Raw genomic sequence first — 14146 nt, 5'->3', positions numbered from 1 at the left:
TTGAAGTCAAGGGATGCTTACACTTTCTGGTTTTGGACACATCTACAGTCTGGGCTATGTTGCCCTCACAATCAAGGAAGATAGTATGGTAAGACAGAGCTAACTTGGGGAAGAGACAAAGAATGACAAGCAACATTAATAATTACACTAAACAATAAAATGATCCTACCAATTTATTTCCAATGTTAAGCTACAAGTCAAAAAAAGATTTTCAGCCTTTTTGAAGTTGTTTTAATCAACTGAAGTAAACAATTTGCGGTCACACTAATTTAGCAAGAGTGACCTCAGATTTCAGCGGATGCTGAGAGGATGTTTCCCCTCGTGGGGGAATCTAGAACTGGGGGCAGAGGTTCAAATTAAGGGGTCGCCCATTTAAGATGGAGAGGAGGAGGGAATTTTTTCTCTCAGAGGGTCGTTAGTGTTTGGAATTCCCTTCCCCAGTGAGCAGTGGAAGCTGTGTCATTGAATATATTCCAGGCTGAGTTAGACAGATTTCTGATATTCAAGGCAGGCAAGGGTTTTGAGGGGCTGGTTGGAAAGTGGAGTTAAGGCCACAATCAGAGCAGCCCTGATCTTATTGAATGGCAGAGAGGCTCAAGGGGCTGAATAGCCTATTTCTTATGATCTCATGTATAATATTTTGAAAGCATGTATGAAGGAATATAATGGTTAGATCATCCAGAAAAATTCTGAATGATTGCACAATGCCAAAATGAACTATTTAGGTCCAGTATTCTGCACCTTATCACATTATATAAGTATTGTTGTGCAGTTTGCTTTTTTGAAATGAGTTTCTATTTGTGCCTTCACACCAATCATTCAGGTAATCATCCACACAGAAAATCAGACACAAGATAGTATGCGTATAATAAACTGAAGGTGATGGACTGTAAAAAAAATGTATCATTGCATGTCAAGTGTCTTCCACGGCACATTTGAAATTTCTGCTGTGAATTAGGGTGACATTTCTGGGACTATAATAGCAATGAACACATCTGGCAATTACTATCACATTTCACAGGAACCTGCATCTGTTTATTGAAGAAAATATTAAGTAAGCATCTGCTATTGCAACTTAAAATAACAATGATAATTGCTGCATATTTATTTCTCTATTTTGGCATAATGTAAACTGTCATGAAATACATTTAATCTTGTAATGGCCTTAAGCAATCTAAAACAGAAATACATCATACCAAGTTTTTTTAACCATATGTATATGCACTATAAAAGTACAAACATGCCATACAATCAGGAATATGAATTTAAATTTAGAATATTAATATAAGAAACTTTCATTTGAAAGCATTTGGGGAAGCTCCTCTATTGCAGCAGGAAACTGAAAGAAAATACTTTCAAAATTGCAGTAGTTCCTATGAATATTAAAAACATTTTATAATTCATCACAAACCTTCAGAGTTTAAGATATAAACTATGAACTCCTCTAATAAAATATTTGAAACATATTGGCTCTTTAATGCACCACAGCGAGTGGCTGCTTCCAGCATTTAACAGTTTGGGATCTGTTACCATACTTAATGTGGCCTCAGCTATACTCGACCTTGGAAAGTTTGCTGCTACACTGCCGGGCAAGTTTTTGCCTTGTGCACAAGTTCATTTCCTACAATTGATAACTTCACTTTGATGAATGTCAAGCATGACATCAGTTGACAAAAATGGGTCTTTGTCTTGTTGTTCCATTTCCTGTTCAATTAACAGTGTTTTCTTGACACTGCATATTCCACAGAGCAAGTACAGGTTCACATTGGGCTGATTTTAAGAGTGTCTACACTTCAAATGTACTTCATTGGCTGATTAGTGCTTTGAAATGTCCTGAGGTTGTGAAAGAGACTATATCAATGCAAGTTTTCCTTTCCTTTCTCTAAGATTTAATAAATCATGACTGCATTGCAGATCAGTAAGGAGCAATGTTTCGAGGCAGTCTGAGCCTCAGAGACCATACTTGAGAGAGAAGAATATTGAGTTTTGATCCTTCCATCCATCAGACAGTAAGGAAGAATGTTTACCAGCAGAACCAAAATGGAACCAACCCTTTCCATGCACCACTGTCAGTGACCATTTTGGTGGAGGGGCTACAGAGAGGTAATCATTGCCACACCATATATTGATGATATTTTATTAAAAATCAAGTCAAACATTGATTCTGGGACTGACTGAGTTGTTCAGTTCTAATCCTTGTTTTCAAGGACAACCATGATGTCCCTCCCTAACCCTGATTTTCATCACTGCACCACGCAGCTATACATTCAGCTGCCTTGGCCCTAAATGCTCACTGTAAACCTTTCCATCTCTCTCTCTCTCCTCCTTTAAGACGCTCCTTAAAACCTACCTCTTTGACTAAGTTTTTGTCACCTGCCCTAATATCTCCTTATGCAGTTCGGTTTCAAATTTTGTCTGATCAGACTCCTGTATAGTGCCTGGGATGTTTTACTATGTTAAAGGTGCTAGACAAATGCAAGTTGTTATTTACATGGCTAAATTATAAAATGATGAAGTCAGAGCTCCAATGCTGAATTTGGGGTGCACTAAGGATTGTGGATGTCTTTAGATAGGTGAAGGGAAGTATGGGCTGCATAATATTTTCCCACCAGGCTTACTGGTCATGTTAAACGTGGATATGATCACTTATCAGAAGAAATTTTCCAGTAGCCTTTGCTGATGCTGTGAAAGCAGAACGGATTTTGGAAGGGTCAGAAAATTAGATACAGGTTCATCTCATTGGATCTCTGCCAATGTTACATTGTTCACAAACTTTCAGTGGGCTTAAGGAGCTCTGGCTGAAATATTTTAATATATTTTAAATTCTTATTAGGTCTGTGCAATTTTATGACATGGCATGATACCCCAATGACTATAACATAATTAATTCATGGCAGTCATGTGGTCCTACAGACCCCCGCCACCACAATCCCATTGTCTTCATGAATTTTAAAGGTTTCCAATGCATCAAAGTGCAGGTCATTTATGACCATCAAAACAAGTTCATGCTTGTGAATCTCCACTTGTCTGCCAGCAATCAACAGCGCTAAGATTATTTGACAATGATAGAAGAATCCAAATATGAACTAGGATACTGAAGCTAACCTCATCAGCACTGTCTCCTGAAACCTCAAACAACCATGGAGAACAGTCACGTGTAAATATGACCAGGACAAAGTATGCAGGCTACTAATAGTTTGCTATCTCCATGTTACAGCCTGACTGAGGCTACAAGCTAAGCCTCATAAGACAGTTCACTCATCTTTACATATTGTAGCATGCCACACATTATTACCACCTTCAAATGGCAACTGTTGTCATGCAACCATTTGGATAAATGACCTCATAAAAGTGGGATTCCAGGTTCAGATAGATTAAAGATACTAGAAGCATCTGGGTTTGCTTTACAGCTAAGCCCTTTGAAGGGAAAAATAAAAGGATATACTAGGTGATCTCCTGATGAAGATCCTGCAACAGTCTTTAAATGATTTGTTTATTTATTGGAGCAAACTCAGGAACCAAGAACACTAACAAATTTGTTTACATTATGTACTACACCTACACTTAATAGTATTTAAATAGTTCTCTTGTGGCATTGTTCATACTAAGCCAGATGATATGTTATTTTATAAGAACAGATACATACCATATAATCCATAATGTATTATTCTGCTGTGAAGGTGAAATTGTGCCTCATTAAAGTTACACAGCCTAACTGATAAGCAAACATTGAATGAGATCAGAGTTGATGTGTCAGGTTGCAGGTTAGAAACCTGTCTTTTCATTTAAAGGTGGTTGGCAGAGTCAGATGTTTTCAGTTACCAGAGGACAGTACATTCCAAGTGACTGCCTTTATTTTTAAAAAGAATGAAAGGGCAGCCCAGTGGTGCAGTGGTTAGCACCGCAGCCTCACAGCTCCAGCGACCCGGGTTCAGCTTGGGGTACTGCCTGTGCGGAGTTTGCAAGTTCTCCCTGTGACCATGTGGGTTTGCGCCGGGTGCTCCGGTTTCCTCCCACAGCCAAAGACTTGCAGGTTGATAGGTAAATTGGCCATTGTAAATTGCCCCTAGTGTAAGTAGGAGATAGGAGAATGGTGGGGATGTGGTAGGGAATATGGGATTAATGTAGGATTTGTATTAATGGGTGGTTGTTGGTTGGCGCTGGCTCGGTGGGCTGAAGGGCCTGTTTCAGTGCTGTATCTCTCTATGACTCTCTCTCTCTTTCTCTCTATGAAAGCGGATGTTACAGTAGGATTAAGACAGTAAATGTGTGCAAACCATACACCAGTGGATCTCCTGTAATTTCTTTACTCATTCATGGATGTGGGCATCGCTGGCAAGGCCATTTATTGACCATCCCTAATTTCCCGAGAAGGTGGTGGCAAACTACCTTTTTGATCTCCTGCAGTCCGTGTGGTGTAGGTACACTCACAGTGTCGTTAGGTTAGTTCCAAGATTTTGACCCAGTGACGATGCAGAAGTGTGATATATTTCCAAGTCAGGATAGTGGATGACTTAGAGGGGAACTTGCAGGTGATGGTGTTCCCATGTGCTTCTACCCTTGTTCATTTAGGTGGTAGAGGTTACAGGTTTGGAAGGTGCTGTTGAAGAAGCCTTGGAGAGTTGCAGCAGTGCATCCTATGGATAGTATACACTGCAGCCATGGTGCACCGGTGGTGTTGGGAGTAAAATGTTTAAGGTGATGGATGGGGTGCCAGTCAAACAGGCTGCTTTGTCCTGGATGGTGTCGATTCTTGAGTGTTATTGGAGCTGCACTCATCTGGGCAAGTAGGGAGTATTCCATCACTCTTCTGACGTGTGCCTTGTAGATGGTGGACAGGCTGTGAGGAGTCAGGAGGTGAGTTACTCGCTGCAGAATTCCCACCCTCTGGCCTGCTCTTGTAGCTACAGTATTTATGTGGCTGATTGACTTAAATTTCTGGTCAATGGTGACCACCAGGATTTTGATAGTGGGGATTCAGTGATGGTAATGGTGTTGAATGTCAAATTGAGGTCGTTAAACTTGCTTGTTGGAGATGGTCATTGCCTGACACTTGTGTAGCGCAAAAGTTACTCGTCACTTAGTGGCACAAGCCTGAATGTTATCCAAGTCTTACTGCATGCAGGCATGGACTGCTTCATTATCTGAGCAGCTGCTAATGGAACTTTATTTGTTCATGGGATGCAGGCATCGTTGGCTAGGCCAGCATTTTATTGCCCATCCCTAATTGACCTGGAGAAGGTGGTGAGCTGTCTTCTTGAACCGCTGCAATCCCTGGGGTGTAGGAACACCCACAGTGCTGTTAGGAAGGAGTTCCAGGATTTTGACCCAGCGATAGTGAAGGAATGGCAAGATGGTTCCAAGTCAGGATGGTGTGTGGCTTGGAGGGGAACTTGCAGTTGGTGGTGTTCCCATGCATCTGCTGCCCTTGTCCTTCTAGGTGGTAGAGGTCGCGGGTTTGGAAGGTGCTGTCAAAGGAGCCTTGGTGAGTTGCTGCAGTGCATCTTGTAGATGGCACACACTGCTGCCATTGTGCATTGGTGGTAAAGGGAGTGAATTTTGAAGGTTGTGGATGGGGTGCCTATCAAGCGGGCTGCTTTGTCCTGAATGGTGTCGTGCTTCTTGAATGTTGTTGAAGCTGCACCCATCCAGACAAGTGGAGTGTATTCCATCACATTCCTGACATGTTCCTTGCAGATGGTGGACAGGCATTGGGGAGACAGGAGGGGAGTTACTTGCTGCAGAATTTCCAGCCTCTGACCTGCTCTTGTAGCCACAGTATTTATGTGGCTGGTCCAGTTCAGTTTCTGATTAATGGATGTTGATAGTGGGGGATTCAGCGATGTTAATGCCAATGAACATCAAGGGGAGATGATTGGTTTCTCTCGTTTGAGATGCTCATTGCCTGGCACTTGTGTGGCACGAATGTTACTTGCCACTTATCAGCCAAAGCCTGGATGTTGTCCAGGTCTTGCTGCATCTGGAAGCGGGCTGCTTCAGTATCTGAGGCGTCACAAATGGTTCTGAACATTGTGCAATCATCAGTGAACATCCCCATTTCTGACCTTATGATGGAGGGAAGGTCATTGATGAAGCAGCTGGAGATGGTTGGGCCTGGGACACTACCCTACAGTGATGTCCAGGGACTGAGATGATTGACCGCCAACAACAACCATCTTCTTTTGTGCTAGGTACAACACCAACCAGTGTAGAGTTTTCCCCCCGATTCCCATTGACTCCAGTTTTGCTAGGGCTCCTTGATGCAATACTCGGTCAAATGCTACCTTGATGTGAAGGGCAGTCACTTTCACCTCACTTTTGGAGTTCAGCTCTTTTGTCCATGTTGAAGCAAGGCTGTAATGAGCTCACGAGTTGAGTGGCCCTGGTGGAACCCAAACTGAGCGTCAGTGAGCAGGTTATTGCTGAGCAAGTGCCGCTTGATAGTACTGTCAATTACCCCTTCCATCTCTTTGCTGATGATCGAGAGTAGACTGATAGGGCGGTAATTGGCTGGGTTGGATTTGTCCTGCTTTTTGTGGACAGGGCAATTTTCCACATCGCTGGGTAGATGCCAGTGTTGTAGCTGTACTAGAACAACTTGGCTAGGGGCACGGCTAGTTCTGGAGCATATTTCTTCAGTACTATTGCCGGAATGTTGTCAGGGCCCGTAGCCTTTGCTGTATCCAGTGCTTTCAGCCGTTTCCTGTTATCGCGTGGACTGAATCGGATTGGACTGAATGGATTGGCTGAAGACAGGCATCTGTGATGCTGATGATCTCAGGAGGAGGCTGAGATGGATCATCCACTCGGCACTTCTGGCTGAAAATGGATGCAAATGCTTCACCCTTGTCTTTTGCACCGATGTTCTGAGCTCCCCCAAAGTTGAGGATGGGAATATTTGTGGAGCCTTCTCTGAAGGTGTAATGAGGTCAGGAGTTGAGTGGTTCTTGCAGAACCCAAACTGAGCAGCTTGTTATTGAGTAAGTGCCGCTTGATAGCACTGAGGATGACATCTTCCATCACATTGCTGATGATTGAGAGTAAACCGATGGTGTGGCAATTGGCTAGATTGGATTTGTTCTGCTTTTCATGGACAGGACATACCTGGGCAATTTTCCACATTGTTGAGTAGAAGCCAGTGTTGTAGCTGTACTGGAACAGCTTGGCGAGGGACGAGGCTTGTCTTCAGCTGGGCTGTTGCCGGCACCCGTAATCTTTGTCGTACCCAGTGTGCTCAGCCTTTTCTTGATATCATATACAGTGAATCAAATCCCCTGAACACTGGCGTCTGTGATTCTCAGGACTGCGGCAGGTGGCCAAAATGAATCATTCACTTTGCACTTCTGGCTGAAGACTGTTGAAAATGCTTCAGCTTTGTCTTTCATACTGACTTGCTGGGCTCCGTCATTGTTGAGGATGGTGAAGTTCATGGAGCCTTCTCCACCCATTAGTTGTTCAATTGTCCACCACCATTCACGACTGGATGTGGCAGGACTGCTAAGCTTTCATCTGATCGTTCGTTATCAGATTGCTTAGCTCTGTCTACAGAATGCTGCTACATTGGTCAGTAGTGGTGCTACAAAGCCACACTTGGTGATGAATGTGCACAATTCTGCTGCTGTTGATGGCCCTCAGTGCCTCATGGATGCCCAGTTTGAGCTGCCAGTCTATTCCATTTCTTTGTATCTATCCAATTTAGCACGATGGTAGTGCCAGACAACACGATAGAGGGTGTCCTCAACGTGAATACAGAACGTCATCTCCACAAGATGCCATGGTCACTCCTACCAATGCTGTCATGGATAGATGTTTCTGCAACAGGTAGACTGACGAGGACGAAATAGAGTATGTTTTTCCCTTCTGTTGTTTCTCCTGCCATTTGCTGCAGGCCCAGTCTGACAGATATGCCCTTCAGGATTTGGCCAGCTTGGTCAGTAGTAGTTCTACCAAGCCACATTTGGTGATGAATATTGTAGTCCCACCCAGAGCACATTCTGTGTCCTTGGTACCGTCAGTGCTCATGGTGAATCAGAGTGTGTGCTGTTGTATATAACAGCCACTGATTTACAGTGACTGAACAAGTCAAATTCCATTTTTATTACATGGTATTATGACCAGTAGTTTGGGTAATTAAATTCTATTTTCTAGTTTCATCTTCTAAACTTGCTCCTGCCTCTCAGGTTTCATTGCCAGTTTAGAGTGGCTTTAGTGTTAGATGTACTTGTACTGTAGTGGTAACAGTATAAGTGAGTTTAAAGCCTTGAGAGGTCAAGAATATGTCGAGAGGACAGGAAAGATTTGGTGAGCAGAAACTACAGCTTAAGAGTGGATCCCGATAGGTAAAGAAAGTATTGTGGTTGGTTGTCTGGAACAGATCAGTGTGGGCTGTAAATAGGGCTTGGTGTCCAGGAGCAGTTCTCATCAATTCAGTGTAGGTGATATACTCAACATCCAGTCTCTTGACATGTTAGACCTCGGGACAACACTAAATTTGGGCAGTTTAGCAATTTTTTGACTAGTTATGTTATAAAGTTACATTTTTTAAGGTGTCAGCCTTAGCTCAGTGATTACAAACATGTCTGAGTCATACAGTCATGTGCTCAAGTTCCACTCCAGAGACTTGAGCACATAATTTAGGCTGAAACATCAGTCCTGTACTGAGGAGTACTGTATTGTTGGAAGCATTCTTTTTTGGATGAGATGAGGTTCTATCTACCCTCTCAGGTGGATATAAAGGATCCGATGGCACAGGTGAAGAGCAAGGGAGTTCTCCTGGCATCCTGGTCAACATTTATCCCTCAACCAATATCATTAAAACATTTATCTCCTTGTTGTTTGAGAGACCTTGCTTGCTGTGTGAAAATTGAATGCTCGGTTTCCCTACATTACAAAAGTGACTACATTTCAAAAGAACTTAATTGGCTGTAAGCAATTTGGGATATCCTGAAGTAGTAAAAGGTGCTGTATAAATGTATGTTCTTTCTTTACCTGTGTGTCGTTGATAGCTTATGAGAAAAAAATGGCAGATGAAAAATGTTTAAAAATGAGTGATTTAATTGTTCAATGTCTGTTTTTATTGAACTTGAAAATTTTGCTCTGTCTTATTGTTACTAAGTTCCAATTTGTTGTAGCCAAAAAGATTTTTTAAAAATCAGCTATTTGATGGGTTCAGTTTTGGCTTTGCTTTATTGTTAGATTTTGGTCATAGTTTGTAACATCCTACATTATCATTTGTTAAATATTCAAAAATTGTGATAGTGCAGTCTGACACAGCAAATGTAATGTGAAAAAAGGAATTACTTACATAAAACAATGATATTCTGAAACGAACAAAACTACAAATTCAGGAAATCTGAAAGCAAAATAAATGTGGAAAACACAGACTGGGTAAGTCAGCACCAGTAAAGAAAAAGGCAGGTTAATGTTTCAGATGTAACTTTTGATATAAATTAATGTTTTGGCTATAACCTATCATCAAAACACAATTACATCTGAAACATTAACTTTTCTTTTCCCTTTATAGGTACTAACTGACTAATGTATGTATATCATTTTCTGTTTTTGTTTCCTGCGATCCTCAAAATTAATTTTCCTTAGAGTTTTTGATCCCTCTCCCAATCCATTTTAATTGAACTGGTCTAAGTTGCTTCCACCTTTAGTAATAATTGCCAATTAACCTTAGAAGCTAAATGGATAATATCTCTGCCTGAGAAGGGACAGCCTCCAATGGTGGGATGAAGTGGTGGTGGAGTGGGGTGGTGCACAAGAAACTGAAGTCAGAGAAATTGAGAGTCTGGGTGGGAGATGGGGCAAGGTTATATTGCATGAGAACAAGTTAGATAGGATAGGGTAAGTGTATGGAGGGATTTAAACACAAGGAAGGGAATTTAAAATGTAAGTTTTGGGAGACCAGAAACCAATGCAGGTCAGTGAGAACCATGGTGATATGCAAGTGGGACATTGTGCTGAATAGGGTACAGGTTTGTATGAGTTGTAATTTACAGAGGGTGGGTGGAGAGTGGGAGACTGCCCATGAAAACATTGGAATAGTCAAGTCTGGAGGTGTGGAAAAAGGATGAGAGTTCAGCACCACCAGATAAACTGAACTGGGAACAGAGAGAGGTGGAAGTAGACTATCTATGATGGAGCCATTAAAGTCAGAAGCTCAGCTTGGAGTCAAATGTGACACTGAGTTTGGTTCAGCTAAGATAGTGGGGAGGGGTCGGAGGTGTACAGAATTTATGGCAGGGTATGAAGACGGTGGCTTCCTTCTTCCCAGCATTTAACTGGAAGAAATTGCAACTCATCCAAGGCTGGATGTCAGACAAGTTGTGTTACAACACAGGCAGTGGTGGGGTTGTGACAGGTGGAGAGCTAGAGCTGGGTATTGTCAGCATACATGTAGAACCTGACACAAAAGCAAAATACTGCGGTTGCTGGAAATCTGAAATAAAAACAGAAAATGCTGGAAATACTCAGCAGGTCAGGCAGCATCTATGAAGAGAGAAACAGAGTTAACATTTTAGGTTGATGACCTTTCATTATTACATGTAGAATCTGATCTGGTCTAACAGATGATGCTTCTAACGGACAGCATGTAGATAAGGAAGATGTCTTTCTAGGGAACTGAGGTGCATGGTTGGAAAGAGAAACCATTGCTAGAGATGTTCAGGCTACAGTTGATTAGATAGAAAATAAGGAAGGAAGAAACCTGAACTGGACATTGGAGAAGGGGGATTGAAGGAGGAGGAGGGCGTTGCTCACTGTTTCAAAGGATTCAGAGAGGTAGAGAAGCAGAACACTTTCAGGTAGAGGGCTAAAACTGCTCATCTCTTCTACCACTCACATTTTGTCACATGTATGATAAATAACATATTGCACAGGTAAAGTTTACTCATGGACGAAGAGAAATAAAATTAACTGTAATGTAGTCTTAAGAAGCTAAACACAAAAACAAAAAGCTCAATAACTTCAGCGCTGGTGTCATAAAGTATATCCAGGAAGTTTGTTGGCGGTTAGTTCAGAAATGTGTCTGCATTCGTTGACAATTCGGATCATGCCCAATTCATTGACATCATCTTCCTTTTGAATATCCTGTGTGTTCATTTCAAGTCCACTGCAGGCAAGGTCAGACACACTGGATGGTACGTAAGAACTCACCTGAGATGTCCCCAAAGATTGGCTCTCCTCTAAAGACCTGTGTCCATTCGTTGAACTTGAAAGTTGGGGGACCTCTGTGCTAGCTGGATTGATGTCTGACCTAGAACCGTGCGGGACAGTTGACTTACACTGTTTCTTGTTTTCTTCTTTCTTTGCTGGGTTCAATATGTTTTTAAGTTGATTTCCCTCTATTGAGCTGGTTGCATCATCAGATTGATTTGAGACTGCGGACAATGCTAATCTCTGATGGTGACTTTTTACAATGTATATTCCTTTTAAAGACCGAACTGGAGATTGCTCAGATGGCATTGGTAGTAGAAATGAATCGTCTTCCCTCTCACTCTGATCTGCTCCCTGATCATCACTGAAATATTTGGAAAGGCTAGATTCAGATTCATTGTTAGAATATATATGTTTCACCCGAGTGGATGCAGCCTCTGTACTACTACCCAACTTATCTGAATGTCTGCTTGTATGTTCAGGACTGGTAAAATCTTCTGAGAATCCTGTTGCTTCAGGACTTGTGAAGTCCTCAGAGTACTTGGGGTCAGGACTACCATTATAGCTATTGAAAGAAATCCGTGCATCACTGTCTTCTACCATTGCTGCATCAATCGTAAAGTCAGGATTCATCTCTGAAATCTGCAGCGCATCCGCCTCTTTATTGTGAGTCTCATTGATACTGTGGTCAGAATCATGATTGAATAATTTGGGTAGACTGATCTTTACATCTTTTCCAACAAGACTCCTGCTATTTGTTGCCTTATTCAACTTCTGCAAATCTGACACCTCCGCGCAGTGATTTAATGGTCCCAGAGGTTGAACACGTATCGTTTCTTTACTATTGGCACTTTCCAGTTCCGAAGTTGCTCGAAAGTTATTTTTGCCTCTAATCTTTCCATTTCTTAGAACTTTTGAAGAATGAAGGTCAACACTGTTTTGAATCAATGTTTCGATGTTTTCTTCGAAACGGCCACTTTGGAAAGAAAAGGTTCCAGGAAGATGTTGGTCATCTTGGAGACGCGTTGAAGAACCTTTTTCCTCTTTGCCTTTATGGCGCGTTCCCTTAGTCTTTCTCTCTTTCAGTTGTTTTTTTCTTGACAACTCTCTTTGTTCATGCAATATCAACATATCTGGGTTTGACTGCTGTAACCTTAACCGCAACGTATGCGTCAATCCATACATCAGCTTTCTTTTGGGATGTTCCGAGTCTTTCTTTGTGTTAGTTTGTTTCGGAGTATTTTCTTTATCAGGGTGTTTTAGGGATATCGGGTATTTTTGAAACCTCTCTTTATGTTTCTTAAAATTTGAACTGATAGATCTAGGACGTTCTGATGTTGAACTAGTCGGTTTGTGAAATTCGGGCGAATCATTCTCCAATCCACTGTAAAGCCAAGCAAGCTGAGGATGAACGGTTAGAGGAATCCGCTGAGGAATCTGTTCATGTAGCAAAGAAAGCTCCATCAGAAGAGCATTCAGTAAAGGCAACTGCTGGATATGATTACCTGGATCAGATTGCGGGAGCTTCCTTTGTACTTGTGGTTTTAACCTGGATGTCGTTTCTGATCGACTTTCGGGCAGCCTAGAAGTACTTAAAGTCATTTCGAACGATTCACAAGTTTTAGCTGAATCCAATTCCTCGAGTGGGTCAGAATCTGTCTCGGGTTCCACTGTGCTATGTATTTCAGTCATGTTTTCTTTGGGCTCACGTGTTGACTGGCTGTAGTACATTGGGGGCGGACAAAAAACGTTGTCTACACCGATATCCATACTTAGTTCAGTTTCTATTCTCCGGAGTCTCATTTTGTGTTCCATGTGTGCCCCTTTTGCCAGTTTGTTTGGTTTACATTTCTCCTTTGACTCCGAGATGATTAAAGGTACTTCATTCTCGCCTAATTGGACATGCTGGAGGAGAACCCGATCACCAGGCAACTGATCAGGGCTTTTTGCAGAGTGAGATGAGGTGTCCCCAGTAACTTGATCCGCGGGCTTCTTGAGCTCTTCTCTGACCTGCTCCGACATACGTGGCCCATTGGGCAAAACTGGCGCTTCTGCAGGTTTAAGTGGAAAGTCCTTCGTGTCGCGCATTTCAACTTTCTGGACTTGGTTCTCTGGAATATGCGGCAGTAATCCCGCCCCCAAACTCAGGAGTCTGTATCTCACCGAAATGTGGCCGACCTTTCCACCCATGAGGTTACAGAGAGCGTGTAGCCCCTTGCTCCCTTGCACCGAGGGCACTGCAACGCCGTGCTCCTCAACCTCTCGCCTGATTTTCTCCACCGCACCTGCCAGCGAAATCAGGCAACTGCCCAGCAATTTGGGCACCCGAGGGAAGACGTCCAGCAGCATGGCGTACAAGGGGGTATTGCTCAAATGGCTGTGCAGGGAGGCCAGGCTGATCTTGAAGAGGCAGGATTTCCCTTTGCTGAACCGGATGTTAGAGCCATCCGGCAACCGTTCGGGGGCCGCGTTCTCCTTGCCGCACTCCCAGCTCCGCCGTATGTATTCCGCTCGCTCCGGTTCAGTTTGATGTACCAACAAAGTCGGGAAGTCCAGCAGCCTGAAAGCCACGGCCAGCAAGGGGCCGGGGCGAGTCCAAGGCCTCTGCTCAACCTGCACGTAATCCACCAGCAGCTCCAAAGAGAACAGCGTCTCCATGGCGGGGGTGTTGGCTGCACTCATACTTAGACATAAAAAGGCTGAATATCAGGAGGCTTTTTCCCCTCCTGGGGTGTAACTGAAACCCAAGAGCAAAACTCCAACCGCACAGAAGCTGTGGAGCTGAAACCTTGGCAACGCTCCCTCGTAAACTATCGCGAGAGTGCGGGGCTGACGTATTGGGGGGGTTATGCGCATTGATCACTGGGAGCTGTAGTCCAATTCCGGGCCAGCTGAGCTTCCGACTTCTCCTGGAAACCTCTAAACTACAACTCCCATCGTACCTTTGGGCATCTGCTCCCCCGAGCATTCACCAGCAACTGGGGGG

At 43.0% G+C, this 14146-nt stretch overlaps 1 protein-coding gene across 1 annotated transcript; it reads right to left on the bottom strand.

Moving 5' to 3' along the window:
* Window positions 1-218: 218 nt before the first annotated feature.
* map10 (microtubule associated protein 10) lies at window positions 219-13953 on the bottom strand. Its single transcript, XM_068020951.1, has one exon. It carries the CDS (start codon window positions 13840-13842, stop codon window positions 10984-10986), a length of 2859 nt encoding a protein of 952 aa, XP_067877052.1. The 5' UTR covers window positions 13843-13953; the 3' UTR covers window positions 219-10983.
* Between the last annotated feature and the right edge of the window lie 193 nt (window positions 13954-14146).

Source organism: Heterodontus francisci, chromosome 3 (genome assembly GCF_036365525.1).
Source record: "Heterodontus francisci isolate sHetFra1 chromosome 3, sHetFra1.hap1, whole genome shotgun sequence".
In the NCBI taxonomy this organism is placed as follows: Eukaryota; Metazoa; Chordata; class Chondrichthyes; order Heterodontiformes; family Heterodontidae; genus Heterodontus; species Heterodontus francisci.
The sequence above is the reverse complement of the archived record's forward strand: the minus strand, read 5'-3'. Positions and strand labels throughout refer to the sequence as shown.

What these genes read in the sequence shown, in the direction of transcription:
- map10 (XM_068020951.1), bottom strand. Translation starts at nt 13,842, where the DNA reads ATGAGTGCAGCCAACACCCCCGCCATGGAGACGCTGTTCTCTTTGGAG.